Here is a 15,272-nt window from a genome sequence, read left to right on the forward strand (position 1 = left end):
TCCCCAGCCATGGATTGTCCCGAGGGATGGAGGACCCACTACCAACCGAGTGTTTTGAGATGAGAACTTCCTAAAGAAGTATGGTACTATGACTTAAAGCATGTCTACTAATAAAGACCAGCATCCTTAGAGTTAGATTCATGCTTGCATTGTCCGCCTCATATCATATTGCATTATGCTTTGCTTTATAATCCTGCCATTTATGTTATTGTGGATTTAATCTGCCTTATTGGGTTTCTTTCGAGACTCACTCCTTTTGTACCCTATCTTTTGTTAGACTTCTCTACAGGTTTTGATTACTATGACGATACGTACGAGGAAGCACAGAGTGAAGAGGCATATTTCCCGCAAGGTGATAGCTGTTACGATGATTACTGTGAAGATCCCTCGGGTGGTCATGCTTCGTACCATGATTAGTCCATCTGTGGAGTGGAAGCGTCCTTGCTTTATTATCTCTGAAGTCTACACTTACAAGGACATTCTTTACAAAGTTGAAAACAATTTAATTACTTCTGTTACTTCTTTTTGGGATTAGTTGTAATCTCTTTTCTTTCCTTTTTGAGCTACTTTTCCGCTGTTTGGTAGAGTTAGTTTCCGTCTCACTTTACTCCTTGACTTGACTTTATCTATTATCTTTTCGCACTCTGATGTTATATGATCTTTTCTTTCCTTGTTTGGATCTCTCATTTATATTGGCACATTGATTATTTATGTTCATGATTATGTTATTGCTTATGTGGGAGGATGATTTTCTCGATACTTGTTCTTTGGGACTGTGGATCACACACCCGGGTATGCCAGTTAGGGTACCGGCTGGGGGGATGTGACATATTAAGACCGAGTAACCCCTGGCAGCAATGGGGATTTGTGGGCACTCAAAACCGGTAACGAACCCGTGAGAGAACATGAGAGCTTCCCGTTTACTATTTATGGATGACCAATAGGGTTGTTGAGTCCGTAATCCAAGTTGGTTATAGCCATATGATACGCTAACTCTAGTGAGAAGGATACCGGAAAGAATCAAGAGAGGCGAGGAATGGAAGTAACTAACTCTGACTTGATATAACCAAGTAGAAGACTTGCATTTGGGCTAAGTTTAACCTTGACATGCGCCAATATTCAAACCAATAGTGATGTGAGAGAGCAGTGACCTAAACCACGGCCATGGAATGTCCGAGAGGGATACAGGACCCAATTACCACTGGAGAACCCAAGATACCGAGATGGTTGAAGGAGAGTGATTCGAGACCTACCCAGAAGCGTATGGTGCTATGACTTAAAGCATATCTGTCAATAGAGACCAGCATACATAGAGTTAGAATCATACAAGCATTATCTATTTCATATCATCTTTCATCCTTTATGTTTTGCTATCATGTTTTACTGTGTTATTAGGAATAAACTGCCTTGTTGCTGTGTTCTATGTCCCCATATCCCTTCTCATTCTTTATATAGTAGTATTAAATGCAACCCTAGTGATTGGTGGAGAATCTTGCACGAGGGTTATGTTCTTTCTGCTGGCTCTTTTAAGGTTGAATTCTGTCCAAGGCAGAAAGAAATCGGTCCATGGTGGTGTGCTGTTCTGCTGCTTCACCTCCTTAATCCAACGAAGTATGTAGAGAAGCAGTATTGGCGTGGCTACATTTCTCCCCTATCCCTATTTCCTGTGTTGTACTGAAGTTATAAGAGTGTCTTGGATGGTGTTGGAAAGGTTTTAGAAATCCAGTTTTAGACAATGTTGGGTGAGTTTAGACCTGACATTGCACGCGCAAAAATCTAATTAAAAAAAAAAAAAAAAAAAAAGACCCCCGACCTTTTCTAAATCAATCTCGGGTGTTAATGGAGATGCTTGGAAAGTGCTCTTTTAAGTATGAGCTCTTGTCGGTCTAAAAGAGACGTTGGATTATCATGCATGAAATCAAAACACTGCCCTCTCAATCGCAAGGGTAAAAGAACCAAACAGAAATCTCCATACCTCGGACTTCCTTAGTGCATCAATTGCTGCAACTTAACTCTTGTGCCGATCATCTTGTAGGAATGGTCCACTCATGCCAGGGAGTGTGCTTAGATGAATGAACTTCTTCGATCAGATGCAAGTGGGAAATGATACATATACCCATACAATTAATATACCATTAAATCAATACCTATTTCCTTCTTTCCAAACAACGAAACATTTTGTTGTAAATATTCTCTTTATTTATGCTTTCATCCAAAAAACAAAAAAATTGTATACCAAAACGTTGGAAGACACCACACATTACCAAGCAAAACCATGTCTTTAGATTGAGGGGATGACTTGCCACCTACCACGATTAATGTAAGCAAGAAAATGGCAAACACAACGCTCTAATTAATTAATGTTCATTAATCCAACTGACATTTTGATTAATAATCTTGCCTGGTGGTATTCAAGAGGGCCGCAATCAAACAAACAAGTTGCTGGCCTCAGCTCGCAAGTAAACCAGGAACCTTTCAAATTCAGTTCATTTAAACACAGAATGGATCGCAGTTCAACAATAGAAATATGAGAAGACAATGGTGAAGTAACAGGAGCAGGCACCCTTATTTCCCAATTATTAGAAGACATCAGGATGAAAACGGCCAGGCATGGAACTGCTTTGCTGAGTTTGGCTCAAATGCATTGCCAGCGTAAAGTTTTTCACCTAAACCATAAAGAAGACCTCGGGATTAGAAACATGCCGCCAGAATCATTCTATTTAATGAAGCAAACAATCATATAAATCAGAAACAAACATCGAATTAATCACACAATCATATAACACAAACATACATTCCAAACACAACCCCTGTCAAAACTGGACTCAGTTTAGAAGTCAGTGTGTATCGGCTACTGAATCCCTCTGTTCAGGGTTTTTCCTTTCAGGGCAAGGAATGGGTGGCGGGGGGAAGTCTATGGCAGACCGACAAAAATGCTTAATGTCGTATATGATGGCCACAACCATCTTCACCCATCTGGAAAGCATGGATAAATGGGTCCCCACACCATGAAATAATGATATCCATGACCTTTCCCATTTGCTAATTGGGTCTTGATCACTAGACTAAATGAATTTCATCCATGCAGTCAAAATGGTTAAGCTTCCATCTGATTCAATTTTTACCTCAAGTGTCCTCAACTGTTCCTGGTAATCAGACACCAACTTCTTCAAATGCTGCAATTCCTGGGCCTTATCTTCATACTCTTTCTGACGCTCATGCTGGATAGTCACAGCTCTTTTCAGAATGGCATTTTCTCGGAGCAGTACTACCACCTGTTCCTTCAGCATCATATTTTCCTAACACCACCATCATGTAAGTTCAGCTTACCAACAGCAACTAAATTTTAAACTAGTGGAATTTGCATGAATAAAAATATATGGTTAGGGATTGCAAAAACAACAGGGAGTCGGAAAAGAATTGTTTACTAGAGAGGTTTAATGAGGAGAGTGTATGTTCCACAGGTGACATGTCATGGCAATCTATATGTATATACACCTACCTTCTGAAAGCTTTGTGCTGCTTCAGCACCAGCACGGGCATGAATGTTCTTCTCCAAAACCTCAAGCACTCTTGAAGCACGGGCTCTGGCATCCTCCACATCAGAGGCAGTCATCATTTCATTGACAAATAGTTCCACCCATTTTGAACCATCCATCTGTAGGTTATTTAAACCCAATGGATCCTCCGAAGGTGCAACATCCCCATCATTTATCATTACACCTGCTAAATTATCAGGTTGAAAGAGAATTTAGACTATATAGTTTACAAAAACAACAATGGAGTGGTGAAGGATGCATTTTAGATTGCAACAGCAGATAATCAAATAGGCTGATAAGAAAATCATACAATTATTTAGCTTGTCGACAGGTCTGATAAGACTTTTACTCATGTGAATTATTAACAGAGCCCTTTATAAAGAGTATACTGTCACACAAATAACATTCCACTTGTCTTGGAATCTAAGCAGCATACACCACATAAAATTTCAATTTACAAACAAGACAGTATACATCAGAAGCCTTAGAATTTTTGTTCGGTCACAAGGTTCCTTACCACACCGTAGAGTTTGAACCAACATAAACAGGTTCCTGTGATGGAAGGACCCAACATTAACCTCATTGGTCAAGTTCCACTTTGAGTAAGCACAGCAAGAAACCAAAGTAGAAAGTTAAATTAATCAGGAAAGACGTCATGTAACTTCAATCGAATCTAGTGGCATTATGCTGTCACTACTTTGCACTCAATATGAGGCACCTATTCTAATTGTTTGCGGTAAAATTTAACCACTGAAATATGAAAGTCAACCAACTTTGAAGTTTACAGCACAAGACTCTTCACCCGAACAGCTGTGACATGATTCCAGTGAGAACATGAAGTGCAAACCAGGATCCATCAGGCAGTCTTCCAAAGTGGTCTTTTTCCAACTTATATAGCAGAGATTATGTAGATTACGTAGGAGCGATTCAGTAGTTTCCTATTTAAATAGCTTCTTCCCAAAATGAATGCGGTTTATTTTCTTTATATATGGGCTGTGACCACTTGGTGGAAAAAAACTGAATGACAGAATTGTTGAGTTTCAAGTAAGGTGGATTGTTGCATAACTGTAGGCTGCTTGATGTAGCCCTAGATTCCAAGAACTCGTTCAAAAAGTTAAGGTTCTAGGCTAGTTGAGTGGGGTACACAAGAACAAAAGGGAGCAGTTGGAGATGGAGATTTAGAGGATCAGAAGAACAATAATTGGGGTTGGGGGTGATTCAACTTACTATTGTCAAAATGTTCTTGAAAGCTCCATGAACAATAGAAGAAGCTCTTGGGAAAGAAGAGAGAAATGTAGAAGAAATCAGATTTGGTATAGCAATCACGTATGTATTGCTCAACAGCACCAACACACTATTAACTATTAAGACAACAATATTAATTAATCAAATCATCTCTAACTGATGAGGGATGCAATTTTTTTATTTTTTTTTGGGGGTAGGAAACTGATGAGGGATGCATTACATGTATATATAGATGTTAAAAATTTTCTAATTTGACTCATAATAGGACTCCTAATCACTCCAAAAAACTCAGTAAACTAAATAAAATCAGAAGACAATTCTAGCTAGTAAAAATCCTAACCTAACTCAACACTAACTCACATACTGAATTTAACTAATAATCCCATGTATTAACTCTACCCCTACTTGATGGGCTTGTCAATTAAATCCATTAGATCAATGAGCCCAAAAATAAGACACCTAATGTGCTTTTTGTTGTAAGATAAAGGGCGCGTTTGGTAACGTTCTTAGAAAATATTTTTGGCATTGTTCTGTTCTTTGGGAACGGAAGAACGGATTAGAGGCATTTGTTAAAACGGTTCATTCTTCTGTTCTTTAAGAACGGATCAGTCAGAAAAGTGGTCTGAAGAACGTCTTTTGCAGAACATCAAAAAGATGTTTTTACCAAAGAACGGAAGTGAGAAAATTGGTCCCCATTGAAACCTTAGGACCAATTGAAACCTTAGAAAGAGTTTATCAAACACCAACTTATTCTAACGGTGTTCCGAAAATATTTTCAAAACGGATTTATCAAACACCCATTTCCAATCAAAGAACGATCTTTTAGCACAGAAACACTAAAAAATGGTTTCGCATAAGAACTGGTCTCTTAGAACGGAAACGTTACCAAACGCATACTAAGAGAACATTACTCAAGAGTGTGTGCTTTATTAACAGCCCCCCAATGGGGAATTTATAGTTTCCAATCAGAAATAAACCTACTCTGAGTAGGAAATGGTATAAGCTTGAGGAAGAATCGGAAAACTAGTATAAACAGAATAGGGAAAATACACTACTTAAAGACCAACTCAAACTACAAGTCCTAATGGTGACAGGAAAGAGAATTATTCTTCTTGACATCTAATCGGACTTTGCTTTTATGGTTCAACCCATAAGGACTCTCCACCAATTATTATAATGACTAATTAAATAGCATGCATTGGCCTTAATAACAATAATTAGATACATGCATTAGCTCTAGTAAGGACTAATTAAATAATACGTATGAACTCTAATAAGGACTCTACCAAAAAATCAGTGAGGGGATTTTCATACTCATCTCTTGTACCAATGTTTTAGGTCCATTAAATTGGCTGATTACAGGAAAAAACCATCCAATGAAGGCCCAACACCTATATCACCGAACCCTAGGCCTACTCTGAAGAAAAAGAACCTAACTTCAGGCTGGATCTGCATCAGGTTTGATGTTCAAGTTGAAAAAAAACTTGGGCACTTTGTTAAATATCACCCCTTACTCCTTTAATATATTTTCCCTGATATTATTTTAATTACAAAATTACACTCAATTTGAGCACCTGTCTCCTTTAGCACAACTGTCTATGCTCTTTACAGTTTTGCAACTCAATCCTTGATTTGAGTTATGTAGATTGGATGGTGTGACCCAACCAAAGGGTTTCAAACAGAGGTTCACATCAAGTATTATATATGGAAGTAGTCATAAAATAACAAATTTAGTGCAGTGCACATACCTGGTGTTGGTATTTGAGAATCAATATTTGGAGGAGATCCATCCACTGCAGCACTTAACTCTCTGTCAGTGGATCCTAGACGAAGCTCAGTCAAACTCCTGATGGCGTAATCTAAGTCATTGCCACATTCTTCAAGTGCTCTCTCAAGAAGCTGAAAGGCAATATATCAATACATGAAGCAAATACGCCAGATATTTTCAAAAACAGCATGACAATCTATCTATCTATAATCAAAAGAAGTATAGAACTACATATGACAGGGAGATTCCCAAGCAAAAAACTAGCATAAGAAGCCAATGGGGTTAACATATGCAAGGAAAAAAAAAGGGAACTTATTTCATCCTCTGTATGTAACATGTATCATTTAGAAAATTGACTAACTATAGTAATGTAAAGCAAAGACCAAGGATGACTTAGCCCCAATTAAACCCCACAAAGCAGCGAATTAGAAATAACAAAACAGAAACAAAGTGCCAAAAGAAAAGAGAATGGGGATAGCTGGATTTAGCTCTTGACAGCAAGACTCCTTCAGCCCTGGGTGTTTAGTTCTCAACAGCAAGGTCCTCACTCTTCTTATCACTCATCAACCAAGCAAAAGCTTCAATTTTGCAATTCATTACTAAATACGTATGACTGAGGACACTATGCTAAGTTATTTAGCTAAGATTCTCAGCAACAACAAGAAACTTCCTAAATTCTGATTTTAGTAACGAAAAGAATTGAAGAAACCTAAGGAATTAACACATTTAGCAACTTTTAAAAAGGTTTTCTGTCTTCAGTCATCAATCTTCATAAAAGATATTCACATCTACTCTTGCATCCCACAAAATCTTTAAATAATGTCCTTTCAATGTCAAAAAAGGGCTGTGACACAGTTCACGTTACTGTTAAAGTGATATGTGTTTTTTGGCCTCTTTTTGGTCCATTTAGAGGACCAGCTGGGCTGGTTTGACCTCATCCAATTGGAACATTTGAAGCTGGTTCGGTCCAGCCCAAGTTCTACATCATATTGTGAAGCACATTAGTTCAAAATAAGTAACGTACATATCCAATCTAGGCCCTGTACACACCAACCAAAAACTTGTGTAAGGTTATCTTTGGTGCACTGCAAGTCCAAAAATGTCGACACCTACTCTACATAGCAATCACAAACTAGTTCAAGTTAATAGGAGAAGGGAAAAGGATATACGCTAATTTAAATTAATATTATTACTCATGCATAAAATCATATGAAGGAACAAATATTGGGTAAAAAAAAATACAGTAACCTTTCAACAACCCCAAGAAACATATAAATGAATTTGCTGACCTTATTCTTATTTTGTCAAAGCACTTGCAATACACAAGCCATTCAATGAGACATCAGTTCCAGTCAATCCATGAGGACAATCAATTGGCCATCATTTCAAGATTGGTGGACAGAGAACCTCTAATAATAAATATCACTTTTAGTTTAACATCTACTTGTTTAATTTGCCATTGAGATGCTTTTCTACCCATGACTATGTTGGATTATGTATCAGTATTTTGTTACTAAATATCACACTACTAACTATGCTTTAAACAAAACTTTTATTTGGCAACTTCAACAACTACAAGGTGGCTTTCAACATGTTTCATGTCATTTGCTGCTGACAAGAATGATTTTGATTTTCTTATTAGAAGTTCAAGGCATGGATTTATTTCTTAACAATCTTCCAATGATAGATGTGCATGGTAGAAGATCTCGCCACCTTGAAAAATCGAATCTCGACCATCTTGGCCAAGATCTCCATAGAGATATACAATTTTTTGGCATCAACTCAATGGCCCATCTTGGTAGGTTTTAGGGTCCCAATTGGGCTAAAACTTGGTATTTAGCCTATTTAAGGCCTTTTGAATACATTGGTGGCCTTGGATTTGTCAGAAAACAACCCTAAGTATGATTTCTAAGTCTACCCATAGTGTGAAATCAAAATGTTGTAGGATTAGGGAATGTAAGGTTATACAACATGTAATATAGAACTTTTAAAGCATATAAATAAAAAACAAGTGTATCAAATGCATCAAATAACCTAAATGTCATCAAAATTTCATCCATATGAGTATCACAATCTCAATTTTCAAGAATAGAATAATAAAATTATACAACCATTATAAGTTCCATTAAATCATAAGTTCATAAGACAAGCAGAGAATGATTGATCTTCCTTCGATGTTGTAGATGTGCTAAGAGTAGTTGCAAGTGAAAATCCAGCTGAAATCGGCAAAAAAATCGACAACATTGAGAGTTCCAGCGAGATATGGAGAGACATAGGGCGAGATATAGCGAGATATGGCAAGATATAGTGGGATATGGTGAGATCTCAAGCAAGATATCCCAACTCTCTGCTCTCGATCTCCATTTCGTTTCACTTCTTTGAAAAATCAAAATATCTCGCAAGATCTCCCACCATGGATAGATGGTCATGGCCATGCGGCACCCGAAGAATCTTGACCTACCACAACATATTATGTGCACAATGATGGAGGATTGCTGGTAAAGGAAGAATCTTAGGATGAATCTCAAAGGCATCCAACAACTCACTATCCAATTCATTCTTCAATATGCCTCTGATGAAGTGGATTAAACCTATAGTATGAAATTTTGCGAGATTTCGTCAAAAGAAAACCATGGCTGCTATTCAAGTTTGCAAAGTTTCATTGAATTTCACTAAAATTACCATAATTTTGGTGAAATTTCAGAAATTTAACCGAAATCTTGAAAATTTCACCAAAATTTTGAAAATTCCAAGGGTTGTACCATATGAGGCTTATGGCTATGGATATGAATATGTGGAGCATATAGTGGTAAATCTGCTGAGTACAATAGCACGTCTCCACATGGGAACAGAGGTGGATCAAGTGCATAATTGATGGACTCCATCATCGGTTATCCAATAGGACCCAACATAGCCAATTATGCCAGTTCCATGAGCAAGTTGCAGTCCATGGCCGTACGACACATTCCTTGTAGTGTATCTACTTAATGTTGATGATGCACCCATAGAAAGGCAGTGACCATGTCATGGCCTGCTTATGTCTAGTATCCAAAGCACTCCATAAACCAAGGATGGATCCAGCCCGCCACATACTCGTACATTGAATTCTACTTGTTCTTGCATAATACCCACATTTACATTTGTGAAAATACATGTTCCAGACTTCAAGTTTTGCCCGCAAACAACCGAGCATGTGCTAATCCAGAACAACACTTTGGGTTAGATTTTTGGCAAAATTAACACTTTCCTTGTGTTTATTGGCCTCAAATTAGACAAAACATTAAAAACCCGTCCAAAAAAATACCAAAAACCCCACCAAAATCTACCATCAAAAGTTGAAAGAAAAAAATTTATAAACTGTGAAATGTCAATGTTTTGGCTGTCTCCCCCAAGGGCGAGATAGTGACATGAACCGAAGTTTCAAACTATGATTACACCATTGGCGAGACGGTGAGATGAATCGATGTTTCAAACTATGATTCCTCCATTGGCAAGATGGTTAGATGAACTAAAATCAAACTATGATTGCTCCATACAAAGAGAAATTAACAACAACTCAACCTTATCCCAACTAAACAAGTCGGCTATATGGATCCCAGAGGAAACAAAATACTGGTGACAAGAAGTTAACAGAGCACAACAATAACACAAGCTCTAGGGTGTTGATCCAACTTAGTTACGAACCACATCATATCTGCTCAACATTATAATCTTGACCTAAAGATAATCATGTAACGTGGGGTAACACAACAACAGTGTCTCAAAAACATAGTCCAACTATATGGAGTCAGTTCAAATGGATCTTCTCTATCCAACCAACTCTAGTTAAAGTTGCTGAGAGAAGGAAGCCCAAGCTAAGCAAGTTTTTCCTAAGCATACCTAATATAGTTATAGATTGGTAGGAGACAAACTAGAAGTGAAATCCAAGGACAGGTAGGTTTGGCTAGGTCAAAACAAGGTTATTGGCCAAGCTTGGGTGGGAGCTTTGTAGGGGAATCCATCAGTAAGGTTTGCTGCTGAGAATAAATCAACCACAAGCTGCAAAATAGTTAAAAAAGAAGGGGGATCATAATAATAAAAGCACACAACTAGGAGGCTAGGCTTCTCCTTGTTTGCAACTTAAAGATTGAAAATGTGACTCTTTGGAGCTGTATCCATGGCTACAAAATCTCAGGAAAGAGTCAAAACTCGTGATGTAAAACAGATTTTACAGCATTGGCTTCTGTTACCACTTGCTTCACAGTCTTCTTATAATGTCATTGTCAATCACTATTGCTGAGTCAGCTTCATTGCCACTGCCTCTCTCAATTTCAACCAAATTTCATCAACTAACCCATGAAGAACAAAGTTCTGGCACATATAAGTACATCATAGGGTGCATTAAGTTCCCATCACAATCAACAATTTCTTTTCGTTCTTCTGGCCACTCTTATTTTTGAGGAAAATAAAAACTTGAAGACGTACACCATTACAACACAGAGAAATGAAAAATTAACGAATACAAAATTGTCAAGCTGATGCTGTCTTATTCAGTTTCCACTAACATCTCAAACAAAGATTGTGAAACAAAATTGCCACTCTGCCATTCATTGATACAGAACGTTTTTAAACTTGACACAAACTCATCCTTGGCCAGGTTTGTATGTGGATTATTATAGTTCAGACAAAGAAGAGGCTAATCAAATTAAGACGTTAACGGTAAACCCATAACTAGAGAGAACCTCTGACATCAATAGTGAAATTGTAAATGATGCAACGAGAAACCATAAAACACACGAGTGGGGTATCAGATATATAAAATAAAAGGTTAACTTGAACCTTTTTTTTTTTTTTTGGGGGGGGGGGGGAGAGAGAGAGAGAAGTGAGTGAATAAGATGAGAAGAAAGGAGTATCCCTGGATTTGCCAAATAAAAATCAATGCTTAAAACTAAAGTAGATCATGAGATGAGACCAATATTGGGAAAGTAGGTCTTTAAAGAAGGGGGGTGGGGGGAAAAAGAAATAATGGGTCTGGGGGCTTCCAATCTTTGGTCTCCTACTTGGTGTTTGTTACTACATAAAAGGAAACAGCAGAAGCTTGAAGCTTCAATGGAGGTGTGGACTTCAACCAAGAATGTAGAATGCAGAATGGAACCCCTACAGTAACAGTGAAAGAGGACATTGATGAGGAGTTGACTGCAGCCAGATGCCTGTATAGTTATAGTTATTTTTATGTATTTAAGCCATTCTCTGCCTTCTTGCACTCTATTTTCATTCTTTGTTTCTCTCTTCTTTTTTTTCTTTTCTTTCTTTCTTTTTTTTTTTTTTTTTTTTTTTTTTTTTTGGGGGGGGGTTGTTTGGGGATGGCCACAATCCTATAGGGATTTAATCAAGTATTCGAAGGTGAGAGAATCAAATTGATGTGCTGAGGTTGGGTTTCAGCGAGATATGGGAGAGGGACAGGGTCTCTTTGGGAAAAGGAAGGGGTTTTATAATTTCGAGGTTTCTACTTTCTTTGCCTTCCCTTTTTCTCAATGTTACAAAGAGGTCCTTCATTGACCGAGAAACATAGGGAAGGTTGTTCAAGTCAAGAGGTTTTGGGAGATGGGTTGTAGAGGTAATTGAGCAGGGCAGAAGGGACTGTGACAAGGGTCCAAGAACATGTAGGGAATTTTCTTTTTTTTTATTATTAAAATTTTTTTTTTTTAACAGGCAACTTATGTTGCAAGAGTGGCACTGCCTCTTAGAGAAAGGGAAGCAGCAAAAGAGAAACAGTACAATTTAGCAGAGGGTGAAGACTGCTGGTAAGGAGATGAATTCGGCTCCAATACCAAATTGGTGGAGGGCTGCTGGCAAAAGAGGGAATCTGAGATTGATGTTAGAATTGCTGGGAAGATGAGGGGGGAGAATATACAAAACCAACCATATATGCACTCAATAAATTACTATTCAATCACTCTTCAATCCACATCTAACAATGGAGATTAGAGAATGAACGACTTTTAAAAATAAAAGATTTATTCTCTTAACAAGAAAACCAATCAAACCATCAAATAGGGAAATCAAATAGCTTACGTAGCTAATAGAATAAAATAAAGTAAACAGACATTATCTTTCCCATCCATAAAATCCTACTAAGATCCAAAAATTAAAACTGGAATTAGTTCAATCCCATCTTCGTCGGTCGAAGCTAATGCACCAACATCTCATAGATGTCGACATAAACTATAAGCTTGCACGGAATCTGCAGAGAGAGATTGCTATATCTTGTCTTGGATTCTTGAAGGCAGTAATTACCTCTAAGAATTATAAACACCGATCAGAAACAACCCTTTCACAACTGGATGAAACTAGTACTTCCCCCGATACTATAGGAAATAAAAACACCATCTCTTTAGGGGAAAAGAAACACTGCGGTAAAGCCTCTTAATCATGCATTAGATTTCAAATCCCCCCACCCCACCAAGAAAAAAAGACACAGCTATTAGACGTCAAATTTCGTATAGGTTAATCGTATAGATATCTATTAGACGCAGAGAAAGAGAATTTAAAAGAAGTACCTTAATCTCCAATTGAAAGATAAGATTAACCTATACGAGAAAACGGGGGAAAGAAAAAGATGGGGTAATTAAATACCTGATCATCCATATCAGGGAAAACAGCTCTGAGATGATTGAGATTGTGCGCCGGTGCTGCCGCCGAAGAGGAACCACTCTGTTCAGGTACAGACGCGAAGTTGTTGTAAATTGTTGGTGAAGTAGCAGCGGTAGGCCTTGGAGGAGAGAATCGAATGGGAGAAGTAGAGGAAGAACAACGGATTCTCTTAGAGGAAACAGGAGGAGATGGAAGTTCTTCAAAAAAAGATCTCTTGCCGCACACTATGGCAGACATGTTGTTATCGTCTGCTCCTCTTCTGATATTGCAGCGATGGCTTCGCTTCTTCTCCTATAACGTTCTCTGCTTGTCCATCCAGGAGCAGAACCACCTATTCCCTCCCCTTTATTCCCAATCTTTGATACCTTTTTCAGAAGTAACAATCAATCGATCAGATATTTCAGGTTCTTCAGAGAGATCTACACAGATTAAAGAGGCGATTTCAAGCTTCGAAAAGAGATCTACCCTACTTCTGGTGTTCCTTGGCGTCTGGGTTACCGAGAGACAGATCGAAAACCCTGATGTTTTTATTTCTTGTCCTCTGAATCTCTTATATATATATATATATATATATATATATATATATATATATATATATATATATATATATATATATATATATATATAAATCGTGGCTATGAAGGAATGGAGCTATGGACGGAACTTTTCTCTAAAAAAATTGTGATAATAATGAAGGGCAAAGGCGAACATAAATCAAATAAATAAATAATACGCAGCATACGACGTTGGGAAGATCAACATTTATTTGAAAAAAATTTTAGCTGATATATTATAGGGATAATTTTAATTACTATTGGCCCCGTATTTTGATTTTATTACTACTGTATCCCCTGTACTTTGCAAAATTACTAATTCAACCTTCAACTTTGTCTATAATTACTATTGCCCCCTTACTGTTAAGTTCCGTTAGTTTACTAATGATGTGACATCTTTATATTTTCTCAAAAATTCTAAAATACCATTATACTTATCTCTTTACTTATTTATCCTTTTGTCAAGTTACAGTAGTACCCTTAATTAACTGTGGACAAAAAAATAACTATAATCCATTTTATTCTTAAAAAAATCATCAAATAAAGAATGAATGATTGAATAAAATTCAAATAGAAATCAAAGAGGAAAGAAAATCGAATTCAACTCAAATTGGAAACTGAATATCATCTAAAATATTTTCAAAATAAATGAAGCTTGGTGAAGGCGGAAAACCAAATCGAATTTTGATTTTGTCTATTTATTTAATTCAAAATAAATGAAGTTTAGTGAAGATGGGAAACCAAATCAGATTTGGATTTTGCCCATTTCATTAATTCAAAATAAATGAAGTTTAGGGTAAAATTGACATTTAATCTAGTTTTTATAAATGGGTAGCATCGTCTTTTGATTTCTTAATTTTAATGAAGGGCAAATTAGACATTACATATTCAAACTTAACGGCTACTTAACACCGTTATAAGGAAGGGGGCAATAGTAATTTCGTAAAGAACAGGGTTTTATTAGTAATAAAATCAAACTACAGAGGGGCAACAGTAATTATCCCTATATTATATAATTTTTTAGGATAATTTTCATCTGGACCTGAGGTTTGGTCCAAGTCAGTTTTAGTTCAAAAAAATTGAGATTTTGCATCGGTCTCCCCGTGCTAAGGGTGTCACTACGGTACCGAAACCGTTTAACCATACCGTACCATACCGTTTAAAACCGCATCGTACCATACCGATTCAATTTCGGTACGGTATGTACCGAAACCGTTTTTTGGAATTTGGTACGGTACGGTTATAGTTTTAGACAGTATACCGTTGGTACATACCGTATACCGTACCGAATACCATTTTTAAGGTTAGCTTTGTAATTTTAGTTTAACCTTTAAACCCTAATAGGTGAATAACCAAGGTGCTAAAGGACTATAGTTGTAATAGATGGTTCTTCCATTTCTGTAGATCTTAACCAGTTAGTCTCTAAACAACTTGTGCTAATTTGGGATTATATTTCTATTATTTGTTTCCCCACCAAACATTGCCTATTTGCCTAGTAACCATTAACCTCCTAGCAGCAAGAGCCAAGAAATC

The 15,272-nt window shown here is 37.2% G+C and overlaps 1 protein-coding gene across 2 annotated transcripts; it reads right to left on the minus strand.

Annotated features, from left to right (window-relative positions):
- Positions 1 to 1,891: 1,891 nt before the first annotated feature.
- On the minus strand, positions 1,892 to 13,717 carry LOC148998945 (Ubiquitin system component Cue protein). Of its 2 annotated transcripts, none has more exons than XM_089141585.1 (5): positions 13,168 to 13,717; positions 6,533 to 6,683; positions 3,503 to 3,723; positions 3,126 to 3,299; positions 1,892 to 2,666 (listed from the first exon to the last, which is right to left on the minus strand). In XM_089141585.1, the coding sequence occupies exons 1-5, from the start codon at positions 13,420 to 13,422 to the stop codon at positions 2,580 to 2,582; spliced, it is 888 nt and encodes a 295-aa protein (XP_088997711.1). In that variant the 5' UTR covers positions 13,423 to 13,717; the 3' UTR covers positions 1,892 to 2,579. The 2 variants fall into 2 exon arrangements, with proteins under 2 accessions (XP_088997711.1, XP_088997710.1); XM_089141584.1 differs by having other exon boundaries at positions 1,893 to 2,666; positions 3,503 to 3,726.
- Between the last annotated feature and the right edge of the window lie 1,555 nt (positions 13,718 to 15,272).

Source organism: Hakea prostrata, unplaced genomic scaffold (genome assembly GCF_041222555.1).
Source record: "Hakea prostrata isolate BN-2017 unplaced genomic scaffold, UWA_Hpros_2 contig_87, whole genome shotgun sequence".
Classification (NCBI taxonomy): domain Eukaryota; kingdom Viridiplantae; phylum Streptophyta; class Magnoliopsida; order Proteales; family Proteaceae; genus Hakea; species Hakea prostrata.